The following is a 14,878-nucleotide window of genomic DNA, read 5'->3' as shown; positions in this document are numbered from 1 at the left end:
AGGTTCGTCCGAGTCGTCATCGCGAAGCAAACATCATGCGGTTCTGCGCTGAATCGTTCGTCGGTTGCATCGTACTGACAGCCGGCGAACGATGCCGTATTCGACAGTCTATAAGACATTTCAAGCTACAGCACGCAAACGCATCCCCACTGTGCATTGAGTCGTGAGGAGGATTCTATATCAAGTATTTCGATAACCTCGCCTTCAACTGCGCTCGCACCGTTCCGCAGAGATGCGCACATCCTCCTACCACACAAACCGTATAAGCACCTACATCAGCAGCCACGTGTTGATGCACATGGCTCTACTGTTGACTGGAACGGAGCGAAACCTTAAGACGACTCATATTGACAGCTTCCTTCAGCGACTCGTGCCTTTGCGCGTGCACACCCTACAAGTTACCCCACAAGCCAAACCCCTGCCCGTGAACGTCGGGCCTCGTGGGTCCGAACTCTGAGGCAAACACGGCAGCAACTCCTTCCTGCAGGACATTCTTTTTCGTGTGTGTGTCTCTGTGTGTCTCGCAGCCAGATCCACATATACCCGCGCGCACGCGCCATCAGCTACCGATGGCTTCAGGGAACACCAAATGGCGCGTAGTCTTGCATGCGAGATGCAACACACATTAGCAACTATGCCGTGACACATGCTTCGGCTCTGCTTAGCTCTCGTGCTGTCATGAAACCACTCAGACCGCGTGCCATAAATACAAACCTTGACGCATCGACTCGGAGCAACGCTGCAACTACCCCTGATTCACTGGAGCCCCCATGTCGCCGTCACGTCGCATTGCTACCGGACTGACGCTCTCGATCTCACCTCCATCATAAAGGTCACCACCACGTCTGCAGTCGATGCCTACCGCCTATGCAACGAGGCAGAACGTCCCCGATGACGACCAGTGCACATAACCGTAGACACCGAATCACGCCACGGATCGTGCTAAGTGAGCGGTGTCTGATGCATCAAGTGGCAGCACGACCACAAGTGAATCGACCACATGACACACGCGCCACACACGAGCTATTCGCAAATGTGGGTCGTCCGTGACTCCTCGTGGACGAACACCTCAGACACCGTACCTAGATGCACCCACATCACTACAACGATGCACAGAAAATACGCCACCGCAATCGTTGGCATGCGAGGTCCGCCAGCAGGCTAGTCCAATTGCTCGATATAGCGCGCCGGTAAAAACACAGCCAAGACCTGATCTATGTTTATGACGACAACAATCGCACCACAGTAAACAATGTAGTCACAGTGATAATCATCAAACAGACGCCGCATGGAGCGCCGACTTCAGTCGCACGTCGATGCGAAATGGTACCGCAAAATACTTTGTATTGGTTCAGCGCGCCATCAGTCACCTTTATTCTCGGTGTACCACCGGACTGACGAGACGCGTGCCCTACGCATCAGGGAACGCCGAAAGTGAATGGGCAGACACGAATCAGAAATACAACGGAATGCCGACGAGGGTGCACCGTCGCGTCTTCTGAACAGACGCGATCTTCTACGGACAACACACACGTGGCTGCTTGTGTCACTCGTTCATTGTGAGGCGGCAAGGATAAGCAGGTTGAGCCGTTTCTGAGCCGTTTCTGGCACTGAGCAAACGCCATATCAGATGTGCATGGGCGCTGACAACAGCATTCTATTGCAGGATGAGATCTGGAATATGAAGCACCCCGGAGGCATGCTCCGCGTACCGTCAAATACTATCGACGATAGGGAGAACACCGCTTGACGGCATTGCCGGCAATTCAGTGATGGTAAGTCATAGCGACGGCGAGATTCCATTTGACACCAGGGCCCAATATAGTGTGAATGATATATGTGGACTTGCGGTTACGTCCTGCGTTCAACGACAATGAATGAGTGCCCGAGAGTCCGTTGGTTTCTACTCCGCAGCGTTCGCACCTTCTCGCGCTGAAGCAGGACAACCGCGAAATCCCATTCCCATTCACAGCTAGCACCAGCTCCGAACTCACTCGGGCCGCACCATTCGGCAGCCTACCCCACATCCCGAGCTCACTCTTAGTCTATCCGACCCTAATGAATCCAGAACCATTTTCACAAACGGCAACGACGACGTCCAACCAAACATTCGATGCAGCGCCGCGACTCCTCAGCAACCCCTCCTCAGGATCGGAGTCCTCATCCTCTCCAAATGGAAGGACAGTGACCATACTGACGCACAACGTCAGATGGACGCCCAACGGCGGAACTGGCACATGGACGCACGAGACCAGGTACCAGGTGGACTCCAAAACCACGCCGTGTCCGACTCCCCCCTCACCGATAGCGGTCTGTATAGCCTGTGTGCACCGATCGTCAACACGCCCCACAAACAGAGACATTCATTTACCTCAGATTTCGCCGACCGATAAAACCAACCCTCATTCCCTGCGACCTCCGGTCCGTCGCCGTCCCTCGCCCCACGTCTGCCGCCTCATCCCCCGAGCCTCTCCATTTCTCTTTCATTGAACAAGCCACCAAGGTGTCGCGTGTTCCAGGCGATTCCTACCAACTACAGATAAAGGCAGAAAAAGCGGGGATGATGTTCAGTCAGGACAGGCGACGCCTCCTGTACAAGCCTGGCCTCATGAAAAATCGCCAGTGCACGGTGCCTTCAGTCGTTCTGAATGGCTCGTGTCTCGTGCACGCAGCGGCCCCAAGACCTCAAGGAAGTCAATCAAAGGGCGCATGAAGACTCACCCCACATGCTCCCCAGTATGCCGGAGCAGGGCCACACACGTGAATCGCCCCTTCATCGTCGTCGAGGCGTCTCTCCTACGCCGCGCTGCGCCACATCCACGGATCAACAGGCGCCCACAGGAGACGCGCGGCGAGAGGTGTTTGCGTGTTAGGCCCGTCGGCAGGCGACTGCAGGGACCAGTTGATTCCATCCATCGGCACAGCGGACCGGTGGCATCCTACCAATGATACAATGCATCTTGATGGCGACAACAGCCACACCGTATTTGCAGATCATACGTCGCATTGTCAGTCCTGGCATATGGCGTGCTGTCGGCACGCACAGATTGCACGTCTACGAGCCGACACCCCCACGATTGCCTCATCGCACCTTCAGTCTTCATCATGTTCGGTGTAAAACCGGACTGACGAGACGCGTGCCCTACGCATCAGGGAACGCCGAAAGTGAATGGGCAGACACGAATCAGAAATACAACGGAATGCCGACGAGGGCGCACCGTCGCGTCTTCTGAACAGACGCGATCTTCTACGGACAACACACACGTGGCTGCATGTGTCACTCGTTCATTGTGAGGCGGCAAGGATAAGCAGGTTGAGCCGTTTCTGGCACTGAGCAAACGCCGCATCTGATGTGCACGGGTGCAGACAGTAGCATCCGATTGCAGCGTGCGATTTCAAATATAGAGCCTCTCGGCACAGCGTCCAAGCGTACACGCTGATACTGCAATGCCGACGCATCGCCGTTGCGAGGGGACATTGTTCCCGTCTGCGGCGGGTTCGCTGGAGGCATTGATCCTCATTAACTACGATCCTTCTCATGAGCTTGAAGTCCCACGAAGGCCTCAAACGCAACCTCAAGCACAGCGTCACTGCATAATGACCCATGTACCAGCGGTAACCATGGCCTTGCTGTCGCACCGCCACTTCTCTGGAAAAGTGCGGAATACTTCAGGCGACGATGGTTTCTACCCCTGCACCATCCTTACGACCCGTTTCTGGAGTCGGTCGACCGCAAAACGATTTCCATAACTACAGCTAGCATCACCATCCAAACTCATTGAACCGCACAACCCGGCACGCTCTCCCACATCCCGAGCTCACTCTTAGTCTATCCGACCCTAATGAATCCAGAACCATTTTCACAAACGGCAACGACGACGTCCAACCAAACATTCGATGCAGCGCCGCGACTCCCCAGCAACCCCTCCTCAGGATCGGAGTCCCCATCCTCTCCAAATGGACGGACAGTGACCATACTGACGCACAACGTCAGATGGACGCCCAACGGCGGAACTGGCACATGGACGCACGAGACCGGGTACCAGGTGGACTCCAAAGCCACGCCGTGTCCGACTCCCCCCTCACCGATAGCGGTCTGTATAGCCTGTGTGCACCGATCGTCAACACGCCCCACAAACAGAGACATTTATTTACCTCAGATTTCGCCGACCGATAAAACCAACCCTCATTCCCTGCGACCTCCGGTCCGTCGCCGTCCCTCGCCCCACATCTGCCGCCTCAACCCCCGAGCCTCTTCATTTCTCTTTCATTGAACAAGCCACCAAGGTGTTGCGTGTTCCAGCCGATTCCTACCAACTACAGATAAAGGCAGAAAAAGCGGGGACGATGTTCAGTCAGGACAGGCGACGCCTCCTGTACAAGCCTGGCCTCATGAAAAATCGCCAGTGCACGGTGCCTTCAGTCGTTCTGAATGGCTCGTGTCTCGTGCACGCAGCGGCCCCGAGACCTCAAGGAAGTCAATCAAAGGGCGCACGAAGACTCACCACACATGCTTCCCAGTATGCTGGAATCCATCGGCACGAATCAGCGGCTCCTTCATCATCGTGGACGTTTTTGTCATACTTTGCACCACGGCGCATATGTAGCCTCAGACCTGCACACCGTGAAGAAACGTCAGGAAGGCGTAGGCATGTCTGGTCCGTCAGCGGGAGGGTCAGAGGACCAGTTGTGTCCATCCATCGCCAGAGCAGACAGGCAAAACCACATCCAAGAACTGATCTATGTTTATGACGACAACAATCGCACCACAGTAAACAATGTAGTCACAGCGATAATCATCAAACAGACGCCGCATGGAGAGCCGACTTCAGTCGCACGTCGATGCGAAATGGTACCGCAAAATACTTTGTATTGGTTCAGCGCGCCATCAGTCACCTTTATTCTCGGTGTACCACCGGACTGACGAGACGCGTGCCCTACGCATCAGGGAACGCCGAAAGTGAATGGGCAGACACGAATCAGAAATACAACGGAATGCCGACGAGGGTGCACCGTCGCGTCTTCTGAACACACGCGATCTTCTACGGTCGACACACACGTGGCTGCATGTGTCACTCATTCATTGTGAGGCGGCAAAGATGAGCAGGTTGAGCCGTTTCTGGCACTGAGCTAACGCCACATCAGATCTGCATGCGCGCCGACAACAGCATTCTATTGCAGGAGCGACCAGGTGTATCAGCCGCCCCTGACAAATTTCTCAACGTACCTTCACAGACTGGCGGAGAGAGCAGGAACAACGCACGACGACTTTGCTGGCACCTGCGATCAGCAGTCTAGTGACGGTGCAGGCCAGCTACCCAAATCCGCCACTTGATGCTGAGGTCCATAATAGTGTGAGTGATATTCCTGTATCCACTATGGCGTCGCGCGACCAATGGCATTGAATGGATGCCCTAGAGGCTGTTTATTTAAAAGTACCATAGCGCTCATACTTCCTCGCGCTGAGGCAGGACAACCGCGAAATCCCATTCCCATTCACAGCTAGCATCAGCTCCGAACTCACTCGGGCCGCACCATTCGGCAGCCTACCCCACATCCCGAGCTCACTCTTAGTCTATCCGACCCTAATGAATCCAGAACCATTTTCACAAACGGCAACGACGACGTCCAACCAAACATTCGATGCAGCGCCGCGACTCCTCAGCAACCCCTCCTCAGGATCGGAGTCCTCATCCTCTCCAAATGGCAGGACAGTGACCATACTGACGCACAACGTCAGATGGACGCCCAACGGCGGAACTGGCACATGGACGCACGAGACCGGGAACCAGGTGGACTCCAAAACCACGCCGTGTCCGACTCCCCCCTCACCGATAGCGGTCTGTATAGCCTGCGTGCACCGATCGTCAACACGCCCCACAAACAGAGAAATTTATTTACCTCAGATTTCGCCGACCGATGAAACTAACCCTCATTCCCTGCGACCTCCGGTCCGTCGCCGTCCCTCACCCCACATCTGCCGCCTCAACCCCCGAGCCTCTTCGTTTCTCTTTCATTGAACAAGCCACCAAGGTGTTGCGTGTTCCAGCCGATTCCTACCAACTACAGATAAAGGCAGAAAAAGCGGGGACGATGTTCAGTCAGGACAGGCGACGCCTCCTGTACAAGCCTGGCCTCATGAAAAATCGCCAGTGCACGGTGCCTTCAGTCGTTCTGAATGGCTCGTGTCTCGTGCACGCAGCGGCCCCAAGACCTCAAGGAAGTCAATCAAAGGGCGCATGAAGACTCACCCCACATGCTCCCCAGTATGCCGGAGCAGGGCCACACACGTGAATCGCCCCTTCATCGTCGTCGAGGCGTCTCTCCTACGCCGCGCTGCGCCACATCCACGGATCAACAGGTGCCCGCAGGAGAAACGCGGCGAGAGGTGTTTGCGTGTTAGGCCCGTCGGCAGGCGAGTGCACGGACCAGTTGATTCCATCCTTCGGCACAGCGGACCGGTGGCATCCTACCAATGATACAATGCATCTTGGTCGCGACAACAGCCACACCGTATTTGCGGAGCTTGTGTCACATTGACAGTCGCTGGTCATAACGCGTAGGTTCCGCAGGATCGTCGCAGAACACAGCATGGCAGCGTGGCATGCGCCCTGGAATAGGACCCGCCCCGGAGACATGCTCTGCGTACCTTCAAATACTATCGACGATAGGGAGAACACCGCTTGACGGCATTGCTGGCAATTCAGTGATGGTAAGTCATAGCGACGGCGAGATTCCATTTGACACCAGGGCCCAATATAGTGTAAATGATATATATGGACTTGCGGTTACGTCCTGCGTTCAACCACAATGAATGAGTGCCCGAGAGTCTGTCTATTCAAAGTACCATAGCGCTCATACTTCCTCGCGCTGAAGCAGGACAACCGCGAAATCCCATTCCCATTCACAGCTAGCACCAGCTCCGAACTCACTCGGGCCGCACCATTCGGCAGCCTACCCCACATCCCGAGCTCACTCTTAGTCTATCCGACCCTAATGAATCCAGAACCATTTTCACAAACGGCAACGACGACGTCCAACCAAACATTCGATGCAGCGCCGCGACTCCTCAGCAACCCCTCCTCAGGATCGGAGTCCTCATCCTCTCCAAATGGACGGACAGTGACCATACTGACGCACAACGTCAGATGGACGCCCAACGGCGGAACTGGCACATGGACGCACGAGACCGGGAACCAGGTGGACTCCAAAACCACGCCGTGTCCGACTCCCCCCTCACCGATAGCGGTCTGTATAGCCTGTGTGCACCGATCGTCAACACGCCCCACAAACAGAGACATTTATTCACCTCAGCGATCGCCGACCGATAAAACTAACCCTCATTCCCTGCGACCTCCGGTCCGTCGCCGTCCCTCACCCCACATCTGCCGCCTCATCCCCCGAGCCTCTCCATTTCTCTTTCATTGAACAAGCCACCAAGGTGTTATGTGTTCCAGTCGATTCCTACCAGCTACATGTAGGGGCGGAAAAACCGGTGATGTGACCGTATACAGTGAGGCTTCGGCTACGCGGGCCGCCTCGTTTCCGAGGGACTGGATGCCAGCGCGTTGTTGCTTTAAGACCAGGTGACACCATTACTGCCAGGACCTGATGTGGCTTGAACTTCTGCATCACATTCTCTGTATGGTTCTTAGTTGCCATGAGTATGCGCCCACATGTGAATTAGCCCATTTCTAATGTGATCGACGGAACTCGATACAACTTATTCCGACCACGTGTACCGGTCCACCGACACCCACAGCCAATACTTGCAGTAGGCGACTCAATGGTAGCTCCCGCGGTACTCCGAGGACAAGATCTTGCTACTTCCTTGCCGGAAAGGGAGGACCCGCAGGTGCACAGCAGCCCGCGTTGATACGAAAGTCTATGACGGCCCCGATCACGCACAACCACAGCGCAGCCGAAACATACACCGATTTAATCCAAAACGGTAACCTACACAATCACCATCATCACGACTGTCCGTGCTGCCATTTCCATTTGTTGCTAGAACCCCCATCATCTCACTCACCCCGAAGCCACCGGCAGCTGCGGCCGCTCCGTTAGGGAGGCAACACCGGAGGTCGTGAGGCGGCGGCGAAGCAAAAAGCTGGAGCCTAACACGTCGTTCAGAGCATACTTCGCCGAGTATTCCTAATGCACTTCGCCGTCCGAAAAATCTCATCGTGGACACAGCGCTCAGAGTCACTGCCGGCCTGGAGCCGGTCAGATGCCTGCCCATGCCCGTCCTGCTTCAGACACGGACTGCGTGCCACGTCTAGGGCGCTGCAACAAATGTCAGCGCGCCAAATCTGTGCAGGGATTCTCTCGTGCCAACCTCATAGGGCAATCAATTCCACACGTACCGCCTGACGCTGTACAATGTTTGCTTAGATATACCGGACGAAATACATCCTTTTATCAACCGGATCATAGAATAACATAGGCAAGCCGCAGCACCAGTAGCATCCCCTAATCACTCTTCCTTCCCGCAATGACGAGGACGAGAGGAGTGCCTTCCTCGTGCTGCGATTTCGCCTGTATCACACTGTACCGATTGAATGCTCCGCGTCACGGTCCAGCCTCGACCTTACTGCACTTTCCTAGAACCACCCGACAACCACATGCCGTTCCGACCAGCAGTGGACATCACCACAGTATTCCGTCACGCGAGCACACCGACTGCATACACCGCTGTCCTTCAACCACACACACTCCCAATCAGCCGCCACTCAGACGCACCCTGAGTCGCCGTCGTAAACCGCAACGAACCCGATCTGAAGACGTTCCTTTCTTCGGGTCGACCAACCAACTTCCCCGCCGCCAGCGAACACCCTCCACTGTCGCCGCGCCGCGTGATCACAGGGAAAATACACTCCTCACACAGTTGCTGCATGCTCGGATTCTACCCCTCTCTCCTCCAACGCACTGCCCACTACTCTCTCGCGTCCGCCAACCGTTGCCTACCGCCTGTTCCAGGACACCCAATTGTCCGCCACATACCGCAGGGGAGTTACACAACGCCCGCGACTCGCGTCTCGAATATTCAGGATTGATCCGGACTCAGTGCTCTGCCTGCCTCGTACCTCCAGAATCATGAGAACCCCAAGTGACTCACCCAAGGAAAACAATCAACGCACACATGGACAGCCGTCAAGCGTCCTCGACCACACGGCCTCACACGAATCATTCGGTACTCAAACTCGACGCATCTTCGAACAAAGCCGTCAGGCCATGTCTACAGGCCCACAGACATCCACTGCAAAGTGCCTGGCAAATGCGATTGCGTGTGAGCGTCCTCGCCGTTCTCGACTCATGACGGATCCATACGCCTTCGTCCCTTGCTGTAGCGGCAAGGCAGGCGCCCACACGCCGCGTCGGGACCCATGATGAAGAAACTCCTGGTCACACCAGATGGGGCTGCGAAACTGCGTCGCGTCGACCAAATCCAGACAGCCCCTGAATGCACTCAGCATGGCCACGTCAGCCCGGGCCGTGTCGCCAACACCGATCATTGCTAGAACTGCCATCATCTGGCTCACCCCGAAGCCACAGGCAGCTGCGGCCGCTCCGTTAGGAAGGCAACACCGGAGGTCGTGAGGCGGCGGCGAAGCAAAAAGCTGGAGCCTAGCACGTCGTTCACGAGAACAGTTCCCCGACAGCCGAAAATTATAGCTCCGTAGTCTCAGGGGTTCGCGATAGGACCTTCACTCAACGACAGTTACCCAGTTCTTCTTGGTATTATTAAACTGATTCGTTTTGTAGTAGATTTGATATTTTGTACCAACAGATGCTCAATCTTAACATGTATAATAGTTTTATGATATCAGGCTGGCTTAATATGTCAAAATTCAGGCGCTCCAATGGACTTCTTAAGACAGATAAATGTGTTGGATTTCAATATCCCATGACATTAAGGTTATTCCACATCGGTCGGCTGAATGCCAATCAAGCACGCGAATTTTAGGTTTGCCATGAAACCTATTTGGAAGAAGAGGCAATCTTGAAGGTCTTTGTTTACCTGATCCAAGTTCGATTGTGCTCTTCATGACCATAGTTTTTCGCTCTTGCACAAGATCCCATAAAGACGCATCTACCAAGGAAGTTATTACAACTGAGTATACTACTGATACCAAGAACAGCAAGTTTTTCATAACTGGAGTTATATTCAGTATTCTATGTAACAAGAAAACATCACGACTTTAGAACGGGCGGTGCAAAAAGCAATTCCATCCTAAACAGGTGCTTTGTTAGTATTTATGTCATCTCTTGTTAATCTAGGATTACTAATAAGTCAAGGTAAAGTCGGGAAGGAGTGTTCAGGACTACCTGGCGCTTAATAACGATTCCATCTTTCAGCTTCCGACTAAACTACATGTTAAAGTGAGCACCCGCGCGTACATTCCTTAACATCTGGAACATTAGATTATGATTAGTTAGTAAAACAAGGATAAACACTGACATAATTATCGTGTAAGCGATCAGCTGGTTATTGAGAGACACTCACGAGCCCCCAACCATAACTTCGTATTTCAAAAAGTTTTAGAAAAACGACATTTGAAGAGTCGCACCAACTTTCACGCACAACGATAATTACCTGACAAGGATTTTCCTGCCTTTGGACCGTGCTGAATTGCATACCAGTAAGTTTAAATAGACCACTACCAAATTCATTATCGTTAATATAAATAGATGCTCCAACGCTAGTCTAAGTCTCTAACATACCTTTAGGTACAACTGTATGGAACGCTCCAAGAGAGATTGCAAAAAGGAAATGGGCAACCACATAATATGTATCGCGTAGTGCAATAGGCATGCCTCTCGACAGGCAGTGGAGAGAGCGTGAAAGCCCTTTTGATTTCGATGAACGGAGTTACATGTCAGATTATCCTGGCTTCCATGACATGTGTTAAGTTAACATTGAAACGTATCCAGTGTGAAGTTTAAAGCGACGCTAACGTCCGGCGAAACATCCCTTTTCATTGACCCACACTTCCCCTTTCGCTGTTAGGACCCTGTCCAACTACCAGAAGCCCCCGGTCGTAAGGTCGCCGGAGATAACAGGACAGAACATATTGGGAGACCTCATCCACCAAATGTATCACACCTTCCACGTCCGCTATTCTTAACGCAATTCGCCTTCCAACAAACATCAATGTGGACACAGCGCTCCGGGTAACTGCCGGCCTGGAGCCGGTCAGATGCCTGCCCATGCCCGTCCTGCTTCAGACACTGACTGCGTGCCACGTCTAGGGCGCTGCAACAAATGTCAGCGCGCCAAATCTGTGCAGGGATTCTCTCGTGCCAACCTCATAGGGCAATCAATTCCACACGTACCGCCTGACGCTGTACAATGTTTGCTTAGATATACCGGACGAAATACATCCTTTTATCAACCGGATCATAGAATAACATAGGCAAGCCGCAGCACCAGTAGCATCCCCTAATCACTCTTCCTTCCCGCAATGACGAGGACGAGAGGAGTGCCTTCCTCGTGCTGCGATTTCGCCTGTATCACACTGTACCGATTGAATGCTCCGCGTCACGGTCCAGCCTCGACCTTACTGCACTTTCCTAGAACCACCCAACAACCACATGCGGTTCCGACCAGCAGTGGACATCACCACAGTATTCCGTCACGCGAGCACACCGACTGCATACACCGCTGTCCTTCAACCACACACAGTCCTAATCAGCCGCCACTCGGACGCACCCTGAGTCGCCGTCGTAAACCGCAACGAACCCGATCTGAAGACGTTCCTTTCTTCGGGTCGACCAACCAACTTCCCCGCCGTCAGCGAACACCCTCCACTGTAGCCGCGCCGCGTGATCACACTGAAGATACACTCCTCACACAGTTGCTGCATGCTCGGGCTCCACCCCTCTCTCCTCCAACGCACTGCTCACTACTCTCTCGCGTCCGCCAACCGTTGCCTACCGCCTGTTCCAGGACACCCAATTGTCCGCCACATACCGCAGGGGAGTTACACAACGCCCGCGACTCGCGTCTCGAATATTCAGGATTGATCCGGACTCAGTGCTCTGCCTGCCTCGTACCTCCAGAATCATGAGAACCGCAAGTGACTCACCTAAGAAAACGATCAACGCACACCTGGACAGCCGTCAAGCGTCCTCGACCACACGGCCTCACACGAATCATTCGGTACTCAAACTCGACGCATCTTCGAACAAAGCCGTCAGGCCATGTCTACAGGCCCACAGACATCCACTGCAAAGTGCCTGGCAAATGCGATTGCGTGTGAGCGTCCTCGCCGTTCTCGACTCACGACGGATCCATACGCCTTCGTCCCTTGCTGTAGCGGCAAGGCAGGCGCCCACACGCCGCGTCGGGACCCATGATGAAGAAACTCCTGGTCACACCAGATGGGGCTGCGAAACTGCGTCGCGTCGACCAATCCAGACAGCCCCTGAATGCACTCGGCATGGCCACGTCAGCCCATACCGTGCCGCGAACACCATTTTTGCTTGAAACCCCATCATCTCACTCCCCCGAAGCCACAGGCAGCTGCTGCCGCTCCGTTAGGAAGGCAACACCGGAGGTCGTGAGGCGGCGGCGAAGCAAAAAGCTGGAGCCTAACACGTCGTTCAGAGCATACTTCGCCGAGTATTCCTAATGCACTTCGCCGTTCGAGAACGCTCATCGTGGACACAGCGCTCAGAGTCACTGCCGGCCTGGAGCCGGTCAGATGCCTGCCCATGCCCGTCCTGCTTCAGACACTGACTGCGTGCCACGTCTAGGGCGCTGCAACAAATGTCAGCGCGCCAAATCTGTGCAGGGATTCTCTCGTGCCAACCTCATAGGGCAATCAATTCCACACGTACCGCGTCGTACTGTACGGATGTGGCACCGGTTGTTCGGAGCAGTATGACAGGTGGAAGCTGCGACGGACTGGGCGCGCTTTCATCGGAAGGGTGCGCGCATCTGCCTATGTCAAAACTGGTATTATGGACACAGACAATGCCATCGACGTGCGCCGGTTTCTTTCATTGGCTGCAGCCGTGAGCCGCTTCTTAGCTTCTCTCTTTCACAGCTCGATTTGCTCATACGACACTGCTCCAACAGAACACCGTTCCTCACTCTAAAGCCGCTGCTTACACCGAACGACTGAACCAGTTCCACAACAGAAACATCTCGAGAACACCAGTGGACGTCATCACCGCATCCCGTCACGCGAAAGCACCGACTGCATACACCGCTGTCCTTCAACCACACACAGTCCTAATCAGCCGCCACTCAGACGCACCCTGAGTCGCCGTCGTAAACCGCAACGAACCCGATCTGAAGACGTTCCTTTCTTCGGGTCGACCAACCAACTTCCCCGCCGCCAGCGGACACCCTCCACTGTCGCCGCGCCGCGTGATCACAGGGAAAATACACTCCTCACACAGTTGCTGCATGCTCGGATTCTACCCCTCTCTCCTCCAACGCACTGCCCACTACTCTCTCGCGTCCGCCAACCGTTGCCTACCGCCTGTTCCAGGACACCCAATTGTCCGCCACATACCGCAGGGGAGTTACACAACGCCCGCGGCTCGTTTCTCGAATATTCAGGATTGATCCGGACTCAGTGCTCTGCCTGCCTCGTACCTCCAGAATCATGAGAACCCCAAGTGACTCACCCAAGGAAAACAATCAACGCACACATGGACAGCCGTCAAGCGTCCTCGACAACACGGCCTCACACGAATCATTCGGTACTCAAACGCGACGTATCGTCGAACAAAGCCGTCAGGCCATGTCTACAGGCCCACAGACATCCACTGCAAAGTGCCTGGCAAATGCGATTGCGTGTGAGCGTCCTCGCCGTTCTCGACTCATGACGGATCCATACGCCTTCGTCCCTTGCTGTAGCGGCAAGGCAGGCGCCCACACGCCGCGTCGGGACCCATGATGAAGAAACTCCTGGTCACACCAGATGGGGCTGCGAAACTGCGTCGCGTCGACCAAATCCAGACAGCCCCTGAATGCACTCAGCACGGCCACGTCAGCCCGGGCCGTGTCGCCAACACCGATCATTGCTAGAACTGCCATCATCTGTCTCACCCCGAAGCCACAGGCAGCTGCTGCCGCTCCGTTAGGAAGGCAACACCGGAGGTCGTGAGGCGGCGGCGAAGCAAAAAGCTGGAGCCTAACACGTCGTTCAGAGCATACTTCGCCGAGTATTCCTAATGCACTTCGCCGTTCGAGAACGCTCATCGTGGACACAGCGCTCAGAGTCACTGCCGGCCTGGAGCCGGTCAGATGCCTGCCCATGCCCGTCCTGCTTCAGACACTGACTGCGTGCCACGTCTAGGGCGCTGCAACAAATGTCAGCGCGCCAAATCTGTGCAGGGATTCTCTCGTGCCAACCTCATAGGGCAATCAATTCCACACGTACCGCGTCGTACTGTACGGATGTGGCACCGGTTGTTCGGAGCAGTATGACAGGTGGAAGCTGCGACGGACTGGGCGCGCTTTCATCGGAAGGGTGCGCGCATCTGCCTATGTCAAAACTGGTATTATGGACACAGACAATGCCATCGACGTGCGCCGGTTTCTTTCATTGGCTGCAGCCGTGAGCCGCTTCTTAGCTTCTCTCTTTCACAGCTCGATTTGCTCATACGACACTGCTCCAACAGAACACCGTTCCTCACTCTAAAGCCGCTGCTTACACCGAACGACTGAACCAGTTCCACAACAGAAACATCTCGAGAACACCAGTGGACGTCATCACCGCATCCCGTCACGCGAAAGCACCGACTGCATACACCGCTGTCCTTCAACCACACACAGTCCTAATCAGCCGCCACTCAGACGCACCCTGAGTCGCCGTCGTAAACCGCAACGAACCCAATCTGAAGACGTTCCTTCTTCGGG

The 14,878-nt window shown here is 54.6% G+C and overlaps 1 protein-coding gene across 1 annotated transcript; it reads right to left on the bottom strand.

Moving 5' to 3' along the window:
- Nucleotides 1-13,750: 13,750 nt before the first annotated feature.
- TGME49_307470 (hypothetical protein) lies at nucleotides 13,751-14,275 on the bottom strand (the record flags this gene model as incomplete). The annotated part of the gene is made up of 1 exon (XM_002372052.1): nucleotides 13,751-14,275. One exon carries the CDS (start codon nucleotides 14,273-14,275, stop codon nucleotides 13,751-13,753), a length of 525 nt encoding a protein of 174 aa, XP_002372093.1.
- Nucleotides 14,276-14,878: the final 603 nt, after the last annotated feature.

This window comes from Toxoplasma gondii, chromosome V (genome assembly GCF_000006565.2).
Source record: "Toxoplasma gondii ME49 chromosome V, whole genome shotgun sequence".
Classification (NCBI taxonomy): domain Eukaryota; phylum Apicomplexa; class Conoidasida; order Eucoccidiorida; family Sarcocystidae; genus Toxoplasma; species Toxoplasma gondii.
The sequence above is the reverse complement of the archived record's forward strand: the minus strand, read 5'-3'. Positions and strand labels throughout refer to the sequence as shown.